We start from the raw sequence: 25,449 nt of genomic DNA, 5'->3' as shown, positions 1-25,449 counted from the left end.
AGTCAAAACAATGTTCCAGTTTTCTCATTTCAAATATTCTTTGGATTATTTTATGAACTTTGTCCATTTTTAGAGTTTTGATGCCCCCTGGTGGTGGTAAAGTGCATTTAAACTTTTCCTAAAATGTGTTTAAAAACAAAACTCGACACAAAAATCTGAGTTTTCTTGATCATCCCCGAATTATTTTACACTGTACATGAAGGAGTGAAGCTGGACAACACCAGACGTTGACCTTTATGGGATTCCTGATAAAATTAGGAGCCAGTTTTTATTTATTTATTTATTTATTTATAATTTAGTGATTTATGTGAAAATAACTATTATGATTTTCACAATGCCACAATATCTGCTTTTATCATCGTATTTTAAAGAGTGATTAAATGACATGCAACCCAACTGTTCCACTAAAGCCACTGCTGTCCATAGACTCCTTAATGGTTATGTTGCTTAGCAACCAAAGCTTAATGTTAACAGATTACATTGTACACAATTCATTACGAATATTATTTAATAAATTATTAAACACTGGATTTATTCATAGTTTTTATTAACATTGTATAAAAGCATTAAAGCTTTTCTACAATGTTGTATAAGTCATTAAAGAGCATGCTTTACCTGCATGTAACTTGTCCTCTTGTGATGCATTGCTTCAATAGCATGCACAAATAATGTTTGTCTTTAACTATTAACTGCAGCCAGTGGTGTTAAGAAACACAAACACAGCACGGTCGCTTCACAGCAAGAAGGTTCTGGGTTCGAGCCCAGCGGCCGGCAGGGGCTTTTCTGTGTGGAGTTTGCATGTTCTCTGTGTGGGTTTCCTCCGGGTGCTCCGGTTTCCCCCAGAGTCCAAAGTCATGCGGTTAGGTTAATATGGGACGGCCTTGGGCTGAGGTGCCCTTGAGCGAAGCACCAAACTCCCAACTGCTCCCCGGGCACTGTTAGGATGGCTGCCCACTGCTCTGGGTATGTGTGTGTGCTCATTGCTCATGTGTGTGTGCACGTGTGTGTTCACTGCTTCAGATGAGTTAGATGCAGAGAGGAATTTCACAAGTGTGTGATGAATAAAGTTGTGCTTTAAAACACAGTGACTCAAGTTGAACTTAGGCCATGTACACACGTAGCCAGGTTCCCCCCCTCCGTTTATTAAAATGTTTTATCCACACCACCTCGTCTTCGAAAAAAAAATCCCTTCCACACATAACCGAACATCTGCGTTTTCAATCACATTCATAAGCATTCCAAACCTGTAGATGGTATTATTTCACCAAATCCTACCCCCTAATCACATCAGAATAGCCCTCTGTTGGCCTCACTTCCGCCTATACATAAAACATGGCGCCAAGCTCGTTTGTCTGGACAGACTCGGAGACAGAATTGCTTCTAAACACAATTTTGGAGTATAAACATCAAAAGACGCAAGAAAACGTTGATTGGGAATCTCGTCAAAGCAAATATGTGGACATATTGACCCTGTTTTTGGAGCAGTAGTTGGGCTTCTAAAATTAAACATGTAAATAGCACCTGCACAATAATTAATGCTTTCAAGGCACTACTCCGATCCATTACTCTTTGTCCATGCTTAATCTGGCTTCTGCAGTAAACAAAGGTCGCACGTTTGACGTCAGGGCAGATTTGTTGTCATTTTTTTGGCGCAGATTGTGACGTTCTAAAACGCAAAACTCCGGTTATCTCTGTCTACACGAAAAGGCATACACGGAGTTTTCAAAAATCTTCACTTTGCCCGTAGTTTTTTTAAATATTCGTTTTTGATGTGTTTTCATGTGGATGACAGGCCAAAACGTAGAAAAATATCTTCGATTTAGCAGATACCTGGCTACGTGTGGACGGGGTCTGAGTGACACTGATGTAATAATTCACTTGACAGTAAATGTCATCGGTGAAAAACGACTGTTGACACACCTACATTTCATACAACTAATCCGAACATGTTCTAAATGCAAGGAACACATTTTTGAACATTGACGTTAAATAAAAAAGAAATGAACAGCAGCTCCATTATCAATAGAAATTTAACATTAGCTTGCTAGCTAACTTAGCCAAATGCTGTAGAGGATTGTATAACCTGCTAGGTTTATTAGCTATCTGTTTCTGGCTCCATGGTTACCATGGACACCCTTTAAATACTATCCCAATTCCAAAAAAAGTCGGGACGCTGCGTAAAACATAAATAAAAACAGAATGTGAAGATTTGCAAATCATGGAAACCCTATATTTCATTGAAAATAGTACAAAGACAACAAATAAAATGCTGAAATAGACATTTTGTTTTTTTGAAAAATATATGCTCATTTTGAATTTGATGTCAGCAACACATTTCAGAAAAGTTGGGACGGGGCAACAAAAGACTGAAAAAGTTATGTAATGCTAAAAAATCTAATTAGGTTGCCCGACAACAGGTCAGTAAGATGGTAGGGTATACAAAGAGCATCCCAGAGAGGCGGAGTCTCTCAGAAGTAAAGATGGGGAGGGGTTCACCGCTCTGTGAAAGACTGCGTGGCCAAACAGTGCAACAATTTAAGAATGACGTTCCACAATGTAAAATTGCAAAGAATTTGGAGATCACATCATCAATGGTACATAATATCATTAAAAAGTTCAGAGAATCTGGAGAAATCTCTGTATGCAAGAGGCAAGGCTGAAAACTGACATTGGATGCCTGTGATCTTTAGGCCCTCTGGAGACACTGCATTAAAAGCAGACAAGTGTCTGTAGTGGAAATCCGTGTATGGGCTCAGAAACACTTCAGAAAACCATCATCTCTGAAAACAGTTCATTACTGCATCCACAAATGCAAGTTAAAACCAGATATAAACAATATCCAGAAACACCGCCACCTTCTCTGGACCTGAGCTCTTTTATGATGGACTGAGGTGAAGTGGAAAACTGTCCCGAGGTCTGATGAATCAAAAGTAGAAATTATTTTTAGAAATCATGGACACCACATCCTCCAGGCTAAAGATGAAAGAAGACCATCCAGCTTGTTATCAGTGCACAGTCCAAAAGCCAGCATCTGTGATGGTATGAGGGTGCATTAGTCCACATGACATGGGTAAACTGTGGGTGGTAGAAATGGGCAACTGGACTTGCTTGAAGATTCTTGAAAACGTTTCACCTCTCGTCCAAAAGGCTTCCTCAGTTCTGTCTGACTAATAGGGAGTATCAGATATTTATCCTCCTGGATCAGAATCAGAATTCTGATGACCAGCTCATCTAAGGTGTCATTGAGGCATCATGTTGGTGTGGGTCACTGGAGGCTGGGTGTGAACGGCGAGTGGATTGCCCGTTAGGGTGATCACCTTAGATGAGCTGGTCATCAGAATTCTGATTCTGATTCTGATCCAGGAGGATAAATATCTGATACTCCCTATATTAATCAGACAGAACTGAGGAAGCCTTTTGGACGAGAGGTGAAACGTTTTCAAGAATCTTCAAGCAAGTCCAGTTGCCCATTTCTACCACCCACAGTTTACTATGACCTGAATGATTGAGAATCTTCACAGACATGACATGGGTAACTTGTACATCTGGGAAGGCATCATTAATGCTGAATGATATATACACGTTTCAGAGCAATATGCTGCCATCCAGGCAAAATCTTTTTCAGGGAAGGCCTTCCTTCTTTCAGCAAGACAATGCCAAACCACTTTCTGCACATATTAAAACTGTATGGCTCTGTAGTAAAAGAGTCCGGGTGCTAAACTGGCCTGCCTGCAGTTCAGACCTGTCTCCCATTTGAAACATTTGGCGCATTATGAAGCACAAAATCCGACAAAGGAAATCCTGAACTGTTGAGCAACTGAAATTGTATATCAGGCAAGAATGGGACAACATTTCTCTTTTAAAACTACAGCAATTGGTATCCTCAGTTCCTAAATGTTTACAGGGTGTTGTTAAAAGTAGAGGTGATGCAACACAGTGGTAAACATGCCCCTGTCCCAACTTTTTTGAAACATGTTGCTGACATAGGGTTGCCACCTGTGTCTGACAAAAATCCTGGACATTTCGACCATCCAATCGACCTTTTTGCTTGTAAGCAACGGCGCCCTTCGCACATCTAACCCAAGACAAAAAAAAAAAAAATCGCCCTTCTACGCTGAAATTGTATTGCTCTAATTAGTAAAAATGACGCTTTTGCTAGTTATTTGTTCAGTTAATTGCTTTACATAATAAAGCAGGTCTTCATTATTTTGGTTTATTTCCAACAGTTTTTGGTTGTGGACACCTGGGGGCAGTAGTGGGCACAGGTAAAAGGGGAATACATAATTAAGTTCTGTTTGTTTGCTTATGTGGAATAAAAATAATTAATTTTTCATTGTATCTAAGAATACCTGAATGTAACAATGTAAGGTGTAGTGTCAAACAGCTTACCTGGTTGATTAGAGTGTGGTGTGTGCTTTGCTTGTGCTTGCCGGTGCCTCTGCTGCTTGCTGCTCTTGGCTAAACAAATACATAGGAGGACATGTAACTGATATAACTGGGCACATACAGGAGTATGTACTACACTACACTATTTCATTTAATTCACCAAAACCTTACCTAATCTTCCATTTATATTTGGTGTTTTTCTTTGCTGCTGCTATGAGTCCTGGCTGATTTTCAATGAATGTCTTGAACTCAGTACAGGACAACTGAAAGTTTAGCCTGACTTGAAGCTCAGCCTTCACCATTGCAACAGAGAGTCTGTTTCTTTTATCAGTCCAAGCATCCTCCATTGCCCCTTTTCCACCAAAGCAGTTCTAGGGCTGGTTCGGGGCCAGTGCTTAGTTTGGAACCGGGTTTTCTGTTTCCACTGACAAAGAACTGGCTCTGGGGCCAGAAAAACCGGTTCCAGGCTAGCACCAACTCTCTGCTGAGCCAGAGGAAAGAACCGCTTACATCAGCGGGGGGCGGAGTTGTTAAGACCAACAACAATAACAAGACTGCGAAAGATCGCCATTTTTAAGCGACGAGAAGCAGCAGCTGTACAAACGCGAAGTCAGCCATCATCATTATTATTGTTGTTGTTGCTGCTGCTTCTTCCGTGTTGTTTTTGCTTTGATATTCGCGCCAAGGTTTATGCAAACGTAGCGCCGTAACTGACGTATACAGCGACGTAAGTGACGTATACAGCGACGTAATGACGTGGCTCCGCTTAGCACGGCGAGCTCGGAAAAGCAAACTGGTTCTCAGCTGGCTCGCAAGTTGAAATACACATTTTGCCCATTATGTCCAAAAAACCGGGACATTCAGTGTCCCGGATTTTTTTTTTTTTTTTCCGGGACAGACCATGAAAATCCGGGACAATCAGGAAAAACCGGGACAGGTGGCAACACTATGCTGACATCAAATCCAAAATGAGTATATATTTTTCAAAAAACAATAAAATCTCTCAGTTTCAACATTTGATATATTGTCTTTGTATTATTTTCTATGAAATATCGGGTTTCCATGATTTGCAAATGATCACATTCTGTTTTTATTTACCGTTTACACAGCATCCCAACTTTTTTGGAAATGGGGTTGTATTTTTAGCACAATCACTACTGAACATTGAAGTAAAGTTTAACATCAAAAGACATGGCTAGCGCTAGTCTAGCTAACTCAGCTAGCTAATGTTTTACCTGCACATGTTTTAGCAGATCTTCAGGACTATGTTTCTTTTGGATTTAATCCTGAACATAAATTGGGTCAGGGATGTTGTTCATCTGTCTCGGATGCTGCTGCTAAACAATCATGCTTTATAAAGCTTTACTCAGATTAGTTATTGAGAAAAGATTTTTTTTTTAAATCCAGATTTCAAACATAAACACAACAAAGCTGAACATTTACAAAAAAAAAAACATACACAGGCTTTGGAAATTGTCAAGGAAAAAAAGACAAACGAAAACCGGTGCTTGCAGAAAGAGTGTTTATTCAGTCAGAGATTCACCGAACACATTTTTTCTCCTCTCTAAATGCTAAAACAATATTTTTTAGGAAGGTTGCATTTCTACAGTTAGCCTTATCATGCAGTAAGACTGATCTCAAACACACACACACGCACAGAGCTGGACATGCTCTCATTAGGACTCTCAGTAGGAATGTCATTTTCTCATCTGTGAACACGTGCATGACGGATTGATTCTCATCATCATCATCATCTTTCTCTTTTTTCATTTTTATTTTTTTACACACACGTGCAAAATGGCCGCAGCGCCGTCCCTCCAGCTCTTACACACTAGCTCCGGGTGATGTGTATATACGGTAATATTAGCATTACAAGTGTAGCACTGAATAGTTATTGTTCAAAATAAATACAATAAATAAGATTTATGAATTCTAGCATTGATAGCAAAGAGGAAGAATAAATAAATACACAAAGAGCACATCAGTACACCACTGATAACATTTTGCTCAGAGAACGTTTGTCTAAGAAGCGAACAAAATCCACAGAATAACAGCATTTAATATCATAACTTTATATTGATGCTGCATTTTTTTCCCCTCAGGCCCATACTCAAGGTTACTCACCCTTACTAAAATACAGAAGCCAACAATTTGTTTCATATTATTAATTGTTATAATAATTATTACAAACAAATTCCTTTCATTACAATAAGTTGAATATCTAATTTAAACAAACTAGCCCTTATAACAAAAACAAATAGGACAAAGGAAATGTTACAATAGTCATGCATTTCAGTACTGCTTTAAACACACCCTTGTTGACGTCCCCATGCTAATGTGTGTATGTGTATGTGTGTGTGTGTGTGTGGGGTGTTATCTCTGTGTTACCCAAATTCCCTCTTGCTCCATCCTGAAAACAGCAGTGTCGTTGATGTGATTTCCTTGGCTATTTATATTTACTATATCTTTTTGTTGTTGTTGCACAATATACAGAGTAAAAACTCGTTAACAAGCTCGCTACGTACCTCTCATTATAGGTTATGACTATGACAACTGGCTAGCATGCTAGTTTAGTAACTAGAATTAGGCACTAAACTACTATAAAGTATGTATCTGGCCAAACCGAATTTTAATGTAGTACATTAGTTTCCCCAAATTCTAACTTTATTAAAGAATCTAATTATTCTATGTTCGTTTACGAGATTTTTATGCTCTTTAACTAGCTACCAAGTGTGCTACATGGCTTATATACTATCTAGTTATTGTTATGTTATTAGTTTGCCAATTGGCTAGGACATTACTTAGATAACTGAAAAAAGTACTGAACTTCCATGGAGTACTTAGATACCTCACTACCACAGAATATAGTTATAGTTTATAAAGTACGAGATAAGTACAGCAGTTAGATAACAAAATAATATACTAAACTACTAGAGAGTAGTAGATACCTTAATAAAGCACTAAACTACCAGAGAGTAGTTGTATACCTTTAAGAAGTACTGGTACCTTAATAAAGCACTAAACTACTAGAATTGTACTGAACGACCATAAAGTCATTAGACACCTCAATGAAGGACTAAACTACTGAATAACTTAAAAAGGTACTAAACTACCACAGAGTAGTTACCTATACCAAACCTAATGTTATATCTAGCAAACCAAACACTATCTTTTCAGGATATACGAACTATATTAGATTTGTGCTTCACTAAGTGATCTATCTACTTGATACTAGTTTGCTACTTTATTGAGTTATCTAACTAGCTAGCAAGTGTGCTACGTGCTGTAGCTTATTTTCTGCCTAATTATCATGATAAGTTATTCATTTGCTAGTACCTGGCTAGCAGGTTAGTTAGTAGAGCAGTAAACGACCATAGAGCAGTTTCCTCGGCCAAACCCAATTCTAAAGTAGCAAATTATGTGCTATATTTTACAAATATCATATTGCTCTTTTTTCCCCGCTGTCGAATGAGTGATGGAGTATTAGCATGGATTCCCTCAGAATTAGCGAAGAGGAAGTCAACTCGGGTGCACTGAAAACAGAACTGGAACTGAACCTACGAAGGAAGCCATTCTATCCACTACGGCCTCCTCTCTTCTCATTGGCTAAGAGATTAAAAAGCAGGCGGGATCTGGTACCCGGGTGGGCGTGTCTCCACGGTCTCGATCAGCGTTGGGCTCTTGTCGATGGTGGTCTGGTGGATTGCGTCGTTGGATGGATACGGCTGTTTGGGGACGTCCGCAGAGGTGAAGAGCGTCATATCAGTTCCAAGCAGGAATTTCTGCACTGCGAACACTGTCAGCGCCGCCTGGCCAGATTCGTCACGTTAGTCATGTTAATACATTCAATTTTTTTTTCTAAAACTACCAAAACACAGGACTCTACGTCTCAAAATATGTGACCAAGCTTTCAGTTAGTAATCATTAATATCTGAAATTCTTTGAAATAAATTGATCCAAAATGCGGAGTCATTAGCATGTCAGAGAGAACTATAGTATAGCTAATGGCGAAGCAGAAAACGATTGAGCTTATTAAAGCTCTGACTCAATAAACTGAACAAAACTTTTTTAAGCCTTTATGCCACTTTTTTCTATTGATTCTTTTCTGTTGTTGCGATCATTTTTTATCATAGCAGCTTATTCATAGAAACTAGTACTTATATATAATCAGATTTTTTTTTAAAGCGTGTGTAATCGTTCATATGGGAGAATTTATTGAACATTTATGGAAGGAGTCTTCAGTGTCAGCGCTTTGGAACAGTCAGAAGTAAAGCTGTAACTTGAACAGTAACTCGTTTTGTTGGCAGCTACGTAATTAGCGTCATTTTCTTGTCAGTGACTCCCTTTGTAATTTATAAACCTTTTCACTTTCTGTTTGAGTGCTTATGATTATATGCATCCAAAATGAGACCAGCAGTGACAGTGAATCTGGTTTTGTGAAGCTGTGCAGATAAACATGGACGTAAATTACAGCTAATCGTTTGTGCAAAAAGCTAGCTAACATAGCTCTGTGTAGTTATAAACTCCAGCTAACTCTGATCTCCATTTTGTTGAAAAAGTGTTACGAAACATCTCATCTCATTATCTCTGGCCACTTTATCCTGTTCTACAGGGTCGCAGGCAGGCTGGAGCCTATCCCAGCTGACTACGGGCGAAAGGCGGGGTACACCCTGGACAAGTCGCCAGGTCATCACAGGGCCGACACATAGACACAGACAACCATTCACACTCACGGTCAATTTAGAGTCACCAGTTAACCTAACCTGCATGTCTTTGGACTGTGGAGGAAACCGGAGCACCCGGAGGAAACCCACGTGGACACGGGGAGAACATGCAAACTCCGCACAGAAAGGCCCTCGCCAGCCACGGGGCTCGAACCCGGACCTTCTTGCTGTGAGGCGACAGCGCTAACCACTACACCACCGTGCCGCCCAGCAAGGTGACATTTGTGCAAAAATGCGTTATTAGCGAGCTGGATTCTGCTACAGATTACAGGTGCTTTCATGAGCAAACTTTGATTAAAGGTAAACAAAATATAGAGAGATGTTGTTTAAAAGCATGGATTTAGTAGGTGTCTTTGAACTGTGAGAAATCCTGGACAGTTTTGATATATAAATAAATGAGAACCTGTGTGTAGCATATGTTATACATCATAGCATGTCGTTATAAAACTGTATTAGAAGGTTGAATAGGAAAGTTCAGTGTTAAGTTGACTAGAAAGTGAAGGCTAATCTACACTAACGTAAGGGTTGGAGGTGGTTTGAACAGCAGCCTTTGTTTATCCTCGAGAAAGGCAATATTTTTAAACCTGTGTATGGTTAGCAGACACAAGAAGCCCTGAAACGCAAATTTAACAGTCAAATATATGATTGCATGTGCATATACACTCACCGGCCACTTTATTAGGAACACCCCAAATCCACCTGCTGCTTTATGCAGGTTTCTAATCAGCCGATCCCTTGACAGCAGCACAATGCATCAAATCATGCAGATACAAATCAAGAGCTTCAGTTAATGTTCAAACATCAGAATGGGAAGAATTGTGATCTCAAAGTGTAACTTTCACTGTGACACGGGTGTTAGTGCCAGATGGACCGGTTTGAGTATTTAAGAAACTCCTGATCTCCTGGGGTTTTCACACACAACAGTCTCTACACAGAATGGTGCGAAAAACAACAAAAAAAAACATCGAGCGAGCGACAGTTCTGTGGGTGGAAACAAATGCCTTGTTGATAAGAGAGGTCAGAGGAAAATGGCCAGGGGTGGGTTTCCTGATATCATTGCCCTTTAGAGCTAAAGAGCAAGCTGAGAGACTCTCTTAAACAACGAACATTGTCTCTGTACGTGGTTTTCCTGAATTCACTTGTTAGAAGGAGTCTAAAGAGCAACAAGACGAAGAGCGTCTTTGCAGCGCGCGTCCCTGATATGGAGCACTTGCATGTGACGTCACAGCCGATCCAGATTGTGACAGACGCCATCTTGTCGGTCAAACGCCATATTTCCGCCTTCTACTTCTACTTCTGGTTCTACTTCTGCTTTTACTTCTACCTTTTCTTCTGGAAAACCCTACTATATACAATTCTACTACAACGGCTGCGGCTACAAGCTCTCCCTACCTGTGCACGTGCATTATGTGTTTTGTGTGTATTTTTGCGTGTTGTTCGTCTGTACCGGACTTCAATATCCACTACAACCGTATGGACTTACTGGACATTGGTTTCCAGCAGAAAATGACGGTTTGTAGCGATTTCCATTGCATGCACAACATTCCGGACAAGATAGCGAGACCAGCGGGGTCTCCGTGGATTGTTATCGGAAGCAAAGCGAAGGAGGCGGCGCCGGGAGCGGAAGCAAAAGCGAGGCTGCAGGCAGAGCCGGCCTGTTGACTAAGCTCAGAAAACAGCCACTCAAATCTCCACTGCTAAGCCTCTACTTCTCCAACGCCAGATCCATGGTAAAGAAGACGGACGATTTGGAATTACAGCTGGAATTACCTTATTCTATTCTATAATCGGCTGGTCAGTGCTATACTCAATACTTAAGTGACTTACCCGTCCAATGAGGATTGTTATTTTCTTGTTTACAAGATGCCACATCTGAGTCGCTGACAAATCCTGAATTTCTGTAAAGATAACTGTCCAGAGATTTATAAGCACGCAGTGCTTCACCACTGAACAGCGAGGGAAAGTTAATGAGGTAATTATACACATCTGGGTATTCCGCTGGCAGTTCAAAATCCACTGACACAGTCGTGAAAACTCCGTCTGGTAATCGATAAGGGTCACTAATCTGTAGATTGTTTATTTTAGACATATATCTAGTTATCTGTTCATTAGAAAAATGAGCCGTGTAGTCCGTCGGTTGAAATTGATCCATTCTGTACACGAGTGCAGCAGTATTCAGCGGTGTTTTTTACCGACAAGATGGCGGCTGTGTACTTTCCGGTCACGTGACTGCAAGATCTCTATAGGCATCAGTAGTTGTTAAAGGCAATCGTACTGTCGTTGCTGAAGGTATTAGTAGTTGTTAAATACAGTCGATAAGGTCACATAGCATTCGTTTTTAGCCAAAATCTAATGAAATATAAAGTGTTTAAAATAAGATAATATATAGTATCATCTGGAAGCATTACATATATAATGTCTCATCTCATCTCATTATCTCTAGCCGCTTTATCCTTCTACAGGGTCGCAGGCAAGCTGGAGCCTATCCCAGCTGACTACGGGCAAAAGGCGGGGTACACCCTGGACAAGTCGCCAGGTCATCACAGGGCTGACAACATATATAATGTGGTAATTAATTAATAAAACTATTTTACATTTTGGGGCAATTTTTTTTATTCCAAGCATGTTTTTAATTAAATGAACAAACGTTCACATGAAAGAATGAGCAAATAACAAGCTAAATAATTAAGTAAATGTTTTCTTCGTGCTCGCTCATTTCACTGTTACCCCCTGATCATGCAGTCAGGATTATTTCAACTGTTATCCACAATTCCAAGTGGGAAATGTTCTCCCTTTTAAGTGTGCATGCAGAGAGAGAGAGAGAGAGAGAGAGACACAGAGGTTTTGATCTGTGTGTACCTAAGGAGGTTGTGTTGACCTCCTTATATATAAATTGACCTTGTAATCTATCTATCTACTTAAAGGTCAATTCAACCTCCTTCGGTACACACTACACACAGATCAAAACCTCTCTCTCTCGCGCACGCACACACACAATGTTAGAGGTGCAGAAATGTGTCTCATTTATTATACTAAATGAGATAATCACTCGCCTAATAGTTCAATTTGATTAAAATGTGGCGATATCAATGTGACATTCCGATATCCATACGTAATTCCATAACATATTGAAATATATTCATAATGTTTTGCGTATATTTATTTAATAATTAACTGGATGTACTTGCACCAGAAAGTGAAGAAAAATAATTACAAGAAAAAAAAATTTTAACACGGGCAGCAGATTCAACACCTGTTTCCCCTGCTGACTGTGAGCGTCCCTCCATGGCACATGCGCAGTCTGTGTATTTGGCTGTGAGTGAGTCGCTCTTTGTTCTGAACTAGTTGTCCAGGTCTCTTGTAAATTTCGAGCAAACTAAAGGACTACTTGAGCTACAATGTTCTTGAGGAAAACCACGTTAGCTTGGCGATGGATCTTATGAGGTAATTTAAGACTCTTTTGGCCTTAAGAGTCTTTTGGGAAACCCACCCTAGATTGGTTCGAGCTGCCAGGAAGGATATAGTAACTCATATAATCACTTTTTACAACCGTGGTGATCAGAAAAGCATCTCAGCATGCAACAGCAGAAGACCACATTGGGTTCCACTCCTGCAGCCAAGAACAGGAATCTCAGAATCAAGAACAAGTTCATATTAAAGTGGCCGCTGAGTGTATTTGTGTGTGGTTGTGTTTTTTCTTTCCTGCTTGTCTTACCCAGGTGAGAATGGACAAGAAAGAGAAGACAATGGCAGCCCGTGCCGCGTCTGAAGCCTGCTCCAATGGCAGTTTAGGTGAGGTGCGACTCCACTGGTTGGCGAGGAAGCAAAATCCAACAAACCAAAGAAAGGCCCAAAGTCCTGCAAAGGTGTCACAGGGAAAAAAAAAAAAAAGGAAAGAAAAAAATTCCATAATGCATTTTTTTCTCTTTTCAGTATTTTATACGTAGACGATATCTCAAAAAAGGATACTGTGACTTAATTCATCATGATATCGATGTTATATAGTCATATCACCAAGCACCAGGTTCAACACACAAATTCTTTTGCGTGTTCTATCCATCCACTAAAGAGTTTTGGGATATTTTCTATATACACACACTTTCTGGAGTGTATCTACAGTATGTTTTTACTGTGTATTTACCTGAGAAGCCCATCTCCAGTAGCACAGCTCTTTTCCGGTCCTTAACACTGCTGATCTGAGGGAAGTAGATGTCCAAGGCCAGGAAGCAAAGGCTAGCTAAAAATGCCAGCACTCCAATAATGATGCCATAATTGCAGGCGTCTTCGTTTTTGTTAAACACGCAATGCAGGCGCTCGCTGTCCTTATTCACATATCCTTCATTTACTATCGAGCCGAAAACCACCATGGAGAAAATCTGAAAGAGAAGGAAGGTGGGAGAGACATCATGTGTGCATGCGTAGACCTGAAACACGTCAACACGTTTACAACAACAGTTTCAGATGAAAAAAAAGGCAGCTTGTCTTGTTAGTAAGAATCCACAAAGAAGCGTAAACTGCTCTGTCCTGAAGATGTCGGAAAACTTTTTGGAAAAGTTTCAGATCTGACACTCCTTCCTTACACTGAGCTCTGTAAAGTTTACATCAGACAAAACAACACAAATGTAATTTCTCTGAAATATTTCAGTGTTTTGTTGAGAATTTCATTACTTTAATAGAGGAAATTGTGTCCACTCTCAGTGTATTCTCCATTTCCTTCTTCTAAAGTTCACTTTGCCCCTCAGGCCTTGATACTGTAACTCTAATTCCACACCTGTGCTCCAGGTAAAGTATTGAACAGAGTTGACTGCAGGTTTTCGGTTAAAAGGGAAATGTGCCTGGGAAAGTCAACAAGGTGTCCTACATAATAATAATAATAATAATAATAATAATAATAATAATAATAATAATAATAATAATAATCAACCTTTAAAAAGCATTTAAAACGATGATTCACATTACATTTAGCTAAATGTCAAGTTTGATTAATTAAATAAACTATCAACCAATCAATTAATTAATTAAAGTGCTCTATAAATAAAGATTTTTTAATTTTTTTTTTGGGTGGGACCCAAAAATCTGTTTAGGAAATAACTAACACATTTATATTCATAAATCAATTCAATTAAATTCATTTAAAAAATATTCTAAATGATATCATGATTTGCAAAAGTATTCACCCTCACTCATGAATTTTTCCACATTTTATAGTTGAACCAAAAAAGGTGTTTTGTTTTGTTTTTTGTTTTTTTGTCATGAATTTACAAAAATCTTGAATGTAGTTTACAAAATTATTTGCTAAAAAATTTAAACGTTCACAGTGATTGCATAAATATTCACAATTGTTGCTCTGGAACTCTTAAAGTAATTTCTGGTGCAAAGACGCTGGTTAAATTGCTAAAGCTAGCTAATGAAAAGTTTCATGATGAGTAGGGGTGTAAATCTCAGAGTCCCAAATGATACAATATGATATACATTATGATGTGATACGATACTATGATACAATATGATACAGTGTCTTGCAAAAGACACTATTCATCCCTCTTGGTGTTTGTCCTGTTTTGTCACATTTCAAGCTGGAGTTAAAATGGATTTTGGAGGGTTAGCACTATTTGATTTACACAACATGCCTACCACTTTAAACGTGCATTTTTTTTTTTTAAATTGTGACACAAGCAATAATTAAGATGCAACCCCCCCCAGAAATCTGAAGTGTGCAGAGGTGTTCATCCCCCAAAGTCAATACTTTGTAGGGCCGCCTTTTGCTGCAATGACAGCTGCAAGTCTCTTGGTGTATGTCTCTATAAGCTTAGCACATCTAGACACTGGGATTTTTGCCCATTCTTCAAGGCAAAACTGCTCCAACTCCTACAAGTTAGATGGGTTGCATTGGTGTACAGCAATCTTCAAGTTATGCCACAGATTCTCAATTGGATTGAGGTCTGGGCTTTGATGAGGCCATTCCAAAACATTTAAATGTTTCCCTTTAAACCACTCCAGTGTAGCTTTAGCAGTATGTTTAGGGTCATTGTCCTGCTGGAATGTGAACCTTCATTCCAGTCTCAAACCTTTGGTTGACTCACAGGTTTTCCTCCAGAATTGCCCTGTATTTTGTGTCATCCATCTTTCCTTCATTCCTGACCAGCTTTCCTGTCCCTGCAGATGAAAACATCCCCACAGCATGATGCTGCCACCACCATGCTTCACTGTAGGAATGGTGTTCTCAGGGTGATGGGTTTGTGCCACACATGGCATTTCCCATGATGGCCAAAAAGTTCAATTTTAGTGTCATCTGACCAAAGAATCTTCTTCCATGTGTTTGGGGAGTCTGCCACATGCTGTTGGGCAAACTCCCAAACACGTTTTCTTAAGCAATGGCTTTTTTCTGGCCACTCTTCCATAAATCCCCGCTCTGTGGAGTGTACGGCTTAAAGTGGTCCTATGGACAGATTTTCCCATCTCCACTGTGGATCTTTGCAGCTCCTTCAGTGCTATCTTTGGTGTCTTTGTTGCATCTCTGATTAATGCCCTCCTTGCCCGGTCTGTGAGTTTTGGTGGGTGGCCTTCTCTTGTCAGGTTTGTAGTGGTGCCATTTTCTTTCCATTTTGCTATAATGGAGTTAATGGTGCTCTCTGGGATATTCAAAGTTTAGGATATTTTTTTATAACCCAACCCTGATCTATACTTCTCCACAACTTTGTCTCTGACCTGTTTGGAGGCTCCTTGGTTCTCATGTTGCTTGCTTAGTAGTGTTGCAGAGTCAGGGTCCTTCCAGAACAGGTTGATTTATACAGACATCATGTGACAGATCATGTGACACTTTGATTGCACACAGGTGGATCTTAATCAAATAATTATGTGACTTATGAAATGAATTGGTCGGACCAGCTCTTATTTAGGGGTTTCATACGAAAGGGGGTGAATACCTATGCACACTCCAGATTTCTGTTTTTTTTTCGTCTTAATTGTTGTTTGTGTCACAATTTAAAAAAAAATTGCACCTTTAAAGTGGTAGGCATGTTGTGTAAATCAAATGGTGCTAACCCCCCAAAAATCCATTTGAATTCTGGCTTGTAATGTGACAAAACAGGACAAACACCATTGAGGATGAATAATTTTGCAAGACACTATACATTATGATATGATACAATACAATATGATGATACAATACTATATAAGATATGATGTGATACAATTATAATTCTTAAGACAACAATTCAGTATTGGACGATGCCAGTGAATCTACGAAATGATACAGTTTAGAAGCCTCCGATCATTAGGTAAAAAAGAATGTTGGGTTGACAGATAAGTAATGGATGATGATGATGATGATGATGATGATGTAGAGAAGGACTATTTTAAAAGTATCAGCGCTATGGCCAGATCACCTTGCTAATCTATTAATACATTGGTTGAAATAATTTGAAAGTTTTTTTTTTTTTTAATGCACCAGTTGTTTGTCCTTTTTCGATAAAAATCGATCTATGGTTGTTGTACCGATTCATTTTGGTCATTTCCTTTTAAACTGATTCATCCTTTCAGATCCCACCATCCTGTACTAATGGCCCTTTTCCACTACCCTTTTTCAGCTCACTTCAGTTCGCTTCAGCTCACTTCAGCCCGACACGGCTCGCGTTTCGACTACCAAAAACCAGCACGACTCAGCTCGCTTCAGCCCTGCTTAGCCCCTAAAACTCGCACCGTTTTGGAGTGGGGCTGAAGCAAGCCAAACTGAGCCGACTGAGGCTGGGGGCGTGAGCAGACACTCCCCTGTGCACTGATTGGTGAGGAGGAGTGTCCTCACATGCCCACACACGCCCCGCGAGCGCGCTGGGATCTGTAAACACCGCAAACCCGGAAGAAGAAGAATTACGAATTACGAGAATTTCTGAAGCCTTATGCGCCTCGCCTCATCTATACGCTCTTGCCAGTATCTGTCCGCGTTGTCGGTGACAACAAGCCACAGCACCAAGACCAGCAACACTAACGACTCCATGTCCTCCATGTTTATTGTTTACTATTCGGGTCATGAGACTACCGCTTAAAAGCTCACTGATGTCACTGTTTGCGCTGCTTAACGACATCACCTGACATCCACCCACTTTCGCTAACTCCACCCAATGTGTCCACCCACTTCCAGCCAGCACGGTTCAGCGCGGTTGTAGTCGAAATGCAACTCCAACAGCCCCGCTCAGCCCGACTCAGCCCGACTCAGCACGGCACGGCTCAGCCGCGTTTGTAGTGCAAAAGCGGCATTAGTAGCTGAAGTCATGGCCTTGAGACTCTTGCTCTACTTTGCCCCCAGTGGAATAACAGAGACTAGCTCAAGGCTCGCTTTGTTCATTCAGTTTCAGTCCAGAAGATGATTTTAGTGGTTTAAAGTCACTCAGTGGGCAGGATTATATCCTTTACTGGGCCAGCCCAAAGACAGAGAACCAGAATAGCTCTGGTTTTAAGGTCTCCTCTCTCTCTCTTTCCTCTTTCTGTCTCTCTCCCTCTACCTGTCTGTCTCTCTCTGTCTCACTCTCTTTCCTTTCAATGTCTATCTCTCTCCTTTTCTCTCTCTGTCAATTCAATTCTCTTTTCTTTCTCTCTCTGTATCTTATTTTCTGTTTCTTCTCTCTCTCTCTCTCTCTCTGACACATGCATGCTGAATTATTTCATTATTTATACCCAAGTGTCAGAATGTGGAGACATTTGCACGTGTGTGAAACTTTTCATTCACATCCTTCGCTTTCACGTCCTTTAAATTCTGCTTCATGCAGAAACGCAGTGTTCACACACAGAGGAATAAAACCAGGCTACGTCCTACTACACTTTAGTCTGAAGTATGCTTGTGCTATTTTCAGACACGACCCTCTGACGTGCGCGCGTGCACACACACACACACACACACACACACACACACACAACTAATATAACAAATCTTAGCAGATACAGTGTATTTAATAATGCTTTTGAACTCAGTTTTTATTTAATATTTAGTCTTTTTAAAATGTATTTGTTGTTTTTACATGAACTCTCAAAGCACTTAATATGATAAGGATGACAATTACATATTTTATAGGTGCTTTGAGTGAGACAGAGAGAAAAGAAGAACTTCTGATGGTTTGTTTTTCTTAGAGTATAGATTCTGTAAAATATTTTAAAATGTTAAAGACAGCACCAGAGATTTCAGAGCCTGAAAACGTATATTGTTAAGTTGAAAGTATCAGAATGGTCTCTTTCAAATTTCACTACATTTATAGGAAATAGGATGAGACACTAATGCTCCTGATCAGATCAAGACACACACACACACACACACACACACACACACACACACACACACACACACACACACACACACACACACACAAAACCTCCTGGGTCCACTGTGGTGTAACATATTAGAGAAAGTAATAAAAGCACACATCACTGTACACTACTTCTCTCTCTCTCTCTCTCTCTCTCTCTGTAATCAGAGTGATCTGATTTGTGGAAGGATATTACACTACATCATAACAATAATACTCAGCAGATTGAAGTTTTCTCCAGAAAATGCTGCAGTCTGAGAGGAACTACAGGATCCAACTGTGAGAAACAGAAAGAACAAGCAACATGCTACAGGAAGTAGATTTCAACATCCAATCAGCTACCTGTGTACCTCCAATTAATGAACTGTCATATGACCTAATACAGGATTGGTATTTCTATCAGCACTGATCACTGTACTGATAACAACACGGTTCCAGTAAACCTGCCCTCTCCCCCTCTACTCATACTTTTACAACCCACATTTTTAATCTTTGGCTTTCAGTGAACTAAACCAGCTCCACTCTGCTAATCAAGGTGTAAAGTGACGAGGTTATTTTCAGTTGTTTTCCCTTGTGCTCATTTTTATATGCTAGTTTTACTTTATTATTCTGGGTTCTTTAATTGTTGTTCCACTGTACAGCACTTTGAGGTTACTTTGCTGATTTTTATAAATGATAATAAAGGTGCTTTAGAAATAATAGAGTTGACTTGAAATAATATACGCTTTTAGTGGATTAGTATTAACATTAGTAGCAGTAGTAGGAAAAACAAAACATTGAATTAACTATTTATTTTCCCAGTACACTGTAATTATATATTTACATGCATTTCATTATTATTAGTGGACATATTAAATCATTATTCTATTGCATCATATTTGACTATTTCAGCAACTATTTAAAATGGACCTCTGCGTTTCCACGGCAACATGTGACGTCATCTCCACCATGACAGCATCATACGTAGCCTACAATCACACGAGCCTCAGAATTATTATTATTATTATTATTATTATTATTATTATTATTCAGTAATAAACTGCTCTCAGACACGCGGAAAGGAAAAGTAGCCCTAAAGGTAAATAACTAAATAAACGGATATCCGGTTGTTGTTGTTGTTGTTGTTATTGTTGTTGTTATTTACCCAGGCCAGGAATCGTAAGATGGTCTGCGGTCTTCTGGCGAAGGTGATGGGGTCGAATTCCGCCCCGGTTCGGCCCGCTCCGTATGAGCCCGTCCCGTTCATCATCACCACCATCACCATCCTCCTCCTCCTCCTCACGCGCTCTCCGAGCCTGCGCTCAAGATCTGCGCAGCCCCGTGCGCGTGCACGAGCGAAAGCACGCGCGACGGGAGAGCGGGGAGGATCACAGGACTGTGACGTCAGATCGCGTTAAAATTTATTATTATTAAATTAATAAATATTATTATTTATTATTATTATATATAATAATAATGCTAATAATAATAATAGGGGCGGCACGGTGGTGTAGTGGTTAGCGCTGTCGCCTCACAGCAAGAAGGTCCTGGGTTCGACCCCCGTGGCCGGCGAGGGCCTTTCTGTGCGGAGTTTGCATGTTCTCCCCGTGTCCGCGTGGGTTTCCTCCGGGTGCTCCGGTTTCCCCCACAGTCCAAAGACATGCAGGTTAGGTTAACTGGTGACTCTAAATTGAGCGTAGGTGTGAATGTGAGTGTGAATGGTTGTCTGTGTCTATGTGTCAGCCCTGTGATGACCTGGCGACTTGTCCAGGGTGTACCCCGCCTTTCGCCCGTAGTCAGGTGGGATAGGCTCCAGCTTGCCTGCGACCCTGTAGAACAGGATAAAGCGGCTACAGATAATGAGATGAGATGAGATAATAATAATAAATTATGCTCTGGTCCCAAGCAACAAAACAGGTGGCCTTGATAGAGCCTGGGAGGAGAGCCCCTCCTTGTAGAGAGCCAGCAGAGGGGGTGGAGAACCTGGAACCTACCAGTGGAGGTGGGCTGCAGGGGGTTCCCAGGGCAGTCCCTTTGGAGAGCACTAGGACGGCTTGGGGTTAGGGTTGTAACCCGTAAGAACTTGGTGAACAGCATCTCAAAGCAGGTGGAACAGGCATCCAGGTGGCTGTGGCTAAAGAGAAGTGACCGGTGGCTAAGCCAGGTTGGCAGAGAAGAGGGGGGACAGAGTTGCACGGCAGGTTCCTGAATGACAGAGGGAGCAGTTCCAGGACGCTGGTTCTGCTGTCAAGCCCCACTGAGGTGTCGTGGGCTTGTTGACGAAACACCGGTGAGGTCGGGTGCCCACTTGAAAACCCTGTGAAGTCTACAGGTCTTTGTCGTGCAGCTCTGCTTTCAGTTGAAGATGTCTGAGGGGAGCGACTTCTATGCTAGCCACCACACAGAAGAAGCAGGCCTTAATGCCTGCCAGGTGCGGTGGCTGTGGTATATCCTACCGTGTAAAGACATAATAATAATAATACATTTAGGGTGGGGTCAGGTATACTGGGCCACTTTTTTTTAAGCATTTTTAATAGAACCATAAAATACCAATGCACATAAATTTAAACCTCCAAAAAAAAAGTCTTGTGTGTATTACGCCACTTCTCTGTTATTGTATGTTTAAAACACTTAGTAAATTCAGCTAATTTACTAAGCACATGTGGAGAGCTTGGGAATGAAGCTAAGAGAGATGAGACTGAGATGGTATGGGCACATCCTGAGAAGAGATGCAGAGCATGTTGGAAGGAGAATGTTGAGGATGGAGCTGCCAGGCAAACGAAAATGAGGAAGGCCAAAGGGGAGATACATGGATGTGGTGAGAGAGGACATGAAAGTGGCAGGTGTGGTAGAGACAGAAGCGATTCTAGAGTCTGTTGTGGCCCCAAGCAAAAATTTCCAGGGGGCCCTTCTGACCAGTGTTCATCACCAATATGTTATAAATAATCGGACACCAATGAAAAATGTATGAAACCAAATTTTTTAAAATTCCAAATGTGAAAATACAATGGTAAAGAACAATAAAAAACAAAATAAATAAGCCCTCAGGCCCCGACTCTCGGGGGGCCCCTGGGCCAGGGGGCCCCAAGCAGTTGCCTGTTCACAAGCTGCACATCTGGGTAGAGAAGGATGCAGAAGACAGGGAGCAATGGAGACGAAAGATCCGCTGTGGCGACCCCTAATCGGGAGCAGCCAAAAGAAGAAGAAGAAGAAGAAGAGGAAGAAGTAAATTCAGCTAATTAACACATTAATAAATGAGTGTATAAAGAGTAGTTCTTGATCAATAATGCAACTAGTATGTTTAAATAAATCGCAAAAATGTAACATACTTCTTCTCAAAAATGTAACAAACAAATGAACTTTTGGAAGAATTCTTAAAATTATTGCCTGGTTCATTTCCATTGATTTGTACATTTTTTAATTATTATTTTTTTATATTTTACTTTATTGTATGTTTATTTTATTATATAGGCGGCACAGTGGTGTAGTGGTTAGCACGGTCACCTCACAGCAAGAAGGTTCTGGGTTTGAGCCCAGCGGCCGGCAGGGGCCTTTCTGTGTGGAGTTTGCATGTTCTCCCTGTGTCTGCGTGGGTTTCCTCCGGGTGCTTCGGTTTCCCCCACAGTCCAAAGACATGCGGTTAGGTTAATATGGGACGGCCTTGGGCTGAGGTGCCCTTGAGCGAGGCACCGAACTCCCAACTGCTCCCCAGGCACTGGTAGCATGGCTGCCCACTGCTCTGGGTATGTGTGTGTGCTCATTGCTCTCATGTGTGTGTTCACTGCTTCAGATGGGTTAAATGCAGAGAGGAATTTCACAAGTGTCTGATGAATAAAGTTGTTTTCTTTCTTTACTGCAAATTTACTCAACAATCAGAAAAATAACTGTATTTCATTAATATTTTGAGCTTTTAAACTTAAATCAGGCCCCAAAACACTGATCTCTATGTTAAATTAAAAACAAACATAAACAACAACAACAAAAAAAAAATGTAGAGATCTGTGGACTGCATTCTGCTCTGCAATTACACGACGGTGCATGTTAATGATGTATCAGCTGTGTGAAACTATAACGCTCTGAAGATGGAAGAGTCCTCACTCTTGTTTTTTTTTTTTTGGTCAACACCTTTGTGCGTTTATTTCCCAACATTTTCTCATTGGATTCTCTCTCATCTCTTTCTTTCAATGATGTATCATTTGGCTTTTTTTCATACTCTGTGTCCAAATCCAACCAATTCTATATTATCAACTTAATCTTAAGAAAGAAAGAAAGAAAGAAAGAAAGAAAGAAAGAAAGCACAACTTTATTCATCACACACTTGTGAAATTCCTCTCTGCATTTAACCCATCTGAAGCAGTGAACACACACATGCACACACACGTGAGCAATGAGCACACACACATACCCAGAGCAGTGGGTAGCCATGCTAACAGCACCCGGGGAGCAGTTGGGAGTTAGGCACCTCACTCAAGGGCACCTCAGCCCAAGGCTGTCCCATATTAACCAGGGGCATAGCTGGGGTGGGGGATCCTGGGGTGCCCGTGACCCCCCCTTTATTGGACCATACATTTTTTCAATAGCCGCATAAGAATATTAGAAAAGCACCCACTGTAATTTTTCTAACTTCTTTTTTAAAACTAGATTGTTACCTCAGCCTCATTAGGGTTTCTATAACCTTGTATGGACTTCCTGTGGTTTGGGCACGAAAACCCAGTTTGGCAGAGTGTGTGTGGGAGAGGCGGATATAAGTGCAGATATGTTAAATAATACACAGTGCGATATGAGCATAAAGTGCGTGAAATGCACACAACAGACAAACAGTCCAAAACAGCAGGCAAAGTCATAATCGAAGAAACAGGCAGGAGGTCAATTGAGGCACGGACAGAATATCAGAGGCAAAACTATACAAGATCAAGGGACGAGAAACAGGAGTCAAAAAGCCAGGAGGTCAACAAGAACAGGAAACAAGGCTCAGTAAGGGACACTAGAACTTCACATCATGCTTGCATGGGCGCAGTCCTTAAGTAGCCCAAACATAGTTCATTGATTAAAGACAGGTGTTCTTTGTTAACGGCACGCGTGCCGGAGCTCGTTAGGCACGCGTGCAGCCCAGGGCTCGCCTTCAGGTGCACGAGCTAAGGCGCGCAGGACTGACACAGTTCTGCGCAAGTGCAACACGATCGCACTAGAAAGCATGGTCAAGCTGCCAGTGTAGCTGCAGTCTGTTTAGTTGTGAATTATGAGTATTTCCTCTTGTGTTAATAATTCACCATGTCAAAACAAGTGAAACTTTCCTCCTTCTTTCGACGTGAAGAGAGGTCAGCGATTTATTATACATATTTTTTACATCAAAGTTGCATTTTGTGGCTTCGAAGCAAAGTTTTAGTGCCGTTTCTAGAACACAACATCAAGAAAACGTGGAAGAAACAGCAATAATGGAAGAGCCGGTTTCTAAGATACCTAAAACTAGCAATGGTAATTATTTTTTGTTACATAATGTACTCAGGCTGCCAGTCAGTGTGTGACCCCTCCCCTTTGGCTACGCCCCTGGAATTAACCTAACTTAATCTTAAAGTGCATATCCTGGACCAATTTCATTTTTTTAAAATATGAAAGTATGTCCCTTTACACACTCATCCAGAAGGGTCATTTTGCACAAGGCCATCTGTCTACAGCAGAAAAAAATAAAATAGTAAAACGCATCTGGAAAAATCCTAAGGGAGTCTGGAGCCAGATTCGTGATGTCACCTGCAGAACCGCCAGCAGGCTGCGCCAGCAGGCTGCGCAAGCAGGCGCAGGCTGCGCAAGCTTTGCACAGTCTCAGTGCACAGCCTGTGTAGACGAAGCACTCCCATTTCTCTCTCATTGTCCAGTCTTTTGGAAAATGATGAGTACTAGTCCCATCATGATTGGTGTTGCTGCACTCTCTTACGATACATCTGTTAACCATTTTAATAATTACGCAATAACGTTGAAGAAATTTGCAGAAAACCAGCAGGTCGTTTTCTCATAAACAAACCAGCGCTGACGTAGGATTCAGAGGGAGGCATCCTGCACGCAACATCACAAAAATCAATGTTTGCCGGGAAATACAAATGGCAAGTTTTTTCAGAGGCGGACCAATTCACCTCAAATGGCTTGATTTCAACTGAATATTTCTGGTATTGCGCAAGGTAAAAAAAATTGCACAAAATGCAAAATGTGACAGATATTTGACCAAAGTTTAATATAAAATAGGAGAATTACACTGATCTTGCTCCTGAATTTACCCAAGATGTGCCCTTTAAAATTGTATTTTACTTGAAGTGCAGGATTTAATCAAATACCTGTAATGGCATCCAGTTTGTCCGTAACATAGCTGACAAACTGAATCGTGAAAACATTTTCTCATCTCATCTCATTATCTCTAGCTGCTTTATCCTGTTCTACAGGGTCGCAGGCAAGCTGGAGCCTATCCCAGCTGACTACGGGCGAAAGGCGGGGTACACCCTGGACAAGTCGCCAGGTCATCACAGGGCTGACACATAGACACAGACAACCATTCACACTCACATTCACACCTACGCTCAATTTAGACTACGTTCAGACTGCACCCTGAAACGACCCATATCCGATTTTTTTGCCCATATGCGACCTGTATCCGATTTGTTATTGACAATCTGAACGACACAGATCCGATTTTTTCACATGCGACCCAGGCCGCTTGGATATGTGGTCCTAAATCCGATGCATAGCCGTTATTTTCACATGCGACTGCAGTCTGACCGGACAGGTTGCATTCATGCGACCTACACGTCATCAACAAGAGACAAACGTCACTATTCTGCGTTGGCTAATCCCGCCTCTTTGGTGGAAAACAACAACATTTATACAGTTTTCAGAATTTAAATAGACTTTTATAGAATTGATCAAGCTAATGGTGGATTTGGTAGGGACCTGGATGTTTATCTGTTAGCCTGATTAAATAAAACAGTTTCTATAACTGATTTATAACTTAAACCATCCTGTATTACAAGATTATAAGATTGTTCTGAAAATTTCCAGTAATTTGACACCTTCGGTCTCAT

General features: G+C 40.8%; 1 protein-coding gene across 1 annotated transcript; it reads right to left on the bottom strand.

Annotated features, from left to right (window-relative positions):
• Positions 1-7,926: 7,926 nt before the first annotated feature.
• Positions 7,927-19,667, bottom strand: syngr3b (synaptogyrin 3b). Its single transcript, XM_060899435.1, has 4 exons — positions 19,548-19,667; positions 13,252-13,486; positions 12,826-12,968; positions 7,927-8,195 (listed from the first exon to the last, which is right to left on the bottom strand). The coding sequence occupies exons 1-4, from the start codon at positions 19,665-19,667 to the stop codon at positions 8,001-8,003; spliced, it is 693 nt and encodes a 230-aa protein (XP_060755418.1). The 3' UTR covers positions 7,927-8,000.
• Between the last annotated feature and the right edge of the window lie 5,782 nt (positions 19,668-25,449).

This window comes from Neoarius graeffei, chromosome 18 (genome assembly GCF_027579695.1).
Source record: "Neoarius graeffei isolate fNeoGra1 chromosome 18, fNeoGra1.pri, whole genome shotgun sequence".
NCBI classification, from domain to species: Eukaryota; Metazoa; Chordata; class Actinopteri; order Siluriformes; family Ariidae; genus Neoarius; species Neoarius graeffei.
This window is presented reverse-complemented; position numbering and strand designations above follow the sequence as displayed.

Bases quoted from the DNA above. Each gene is read 5' to 3' on its own strand.
- syngr3b (XM_060899435.1), bottom strand. From the start codon at position 19,667: ATGGTGATGGTGGTGATGATGAACGGGACGGGCTCATACGGAGCGGGC. The intron at 12,969-13,251 runs GTAAATACACAG...ACACCTTTGCAG, and splicing joins ACTGGAGATGGGCTTCTCAG to GACTTTGGGCCTTTCTTTGG. The intron at 8,196-12,825 runs GTAAGACAAGCA...GAATCTGGCCAG, and splicing joins TCTTGTCCATTCTCACCTGG to GCGGCGCTGACAGTGTTCGC.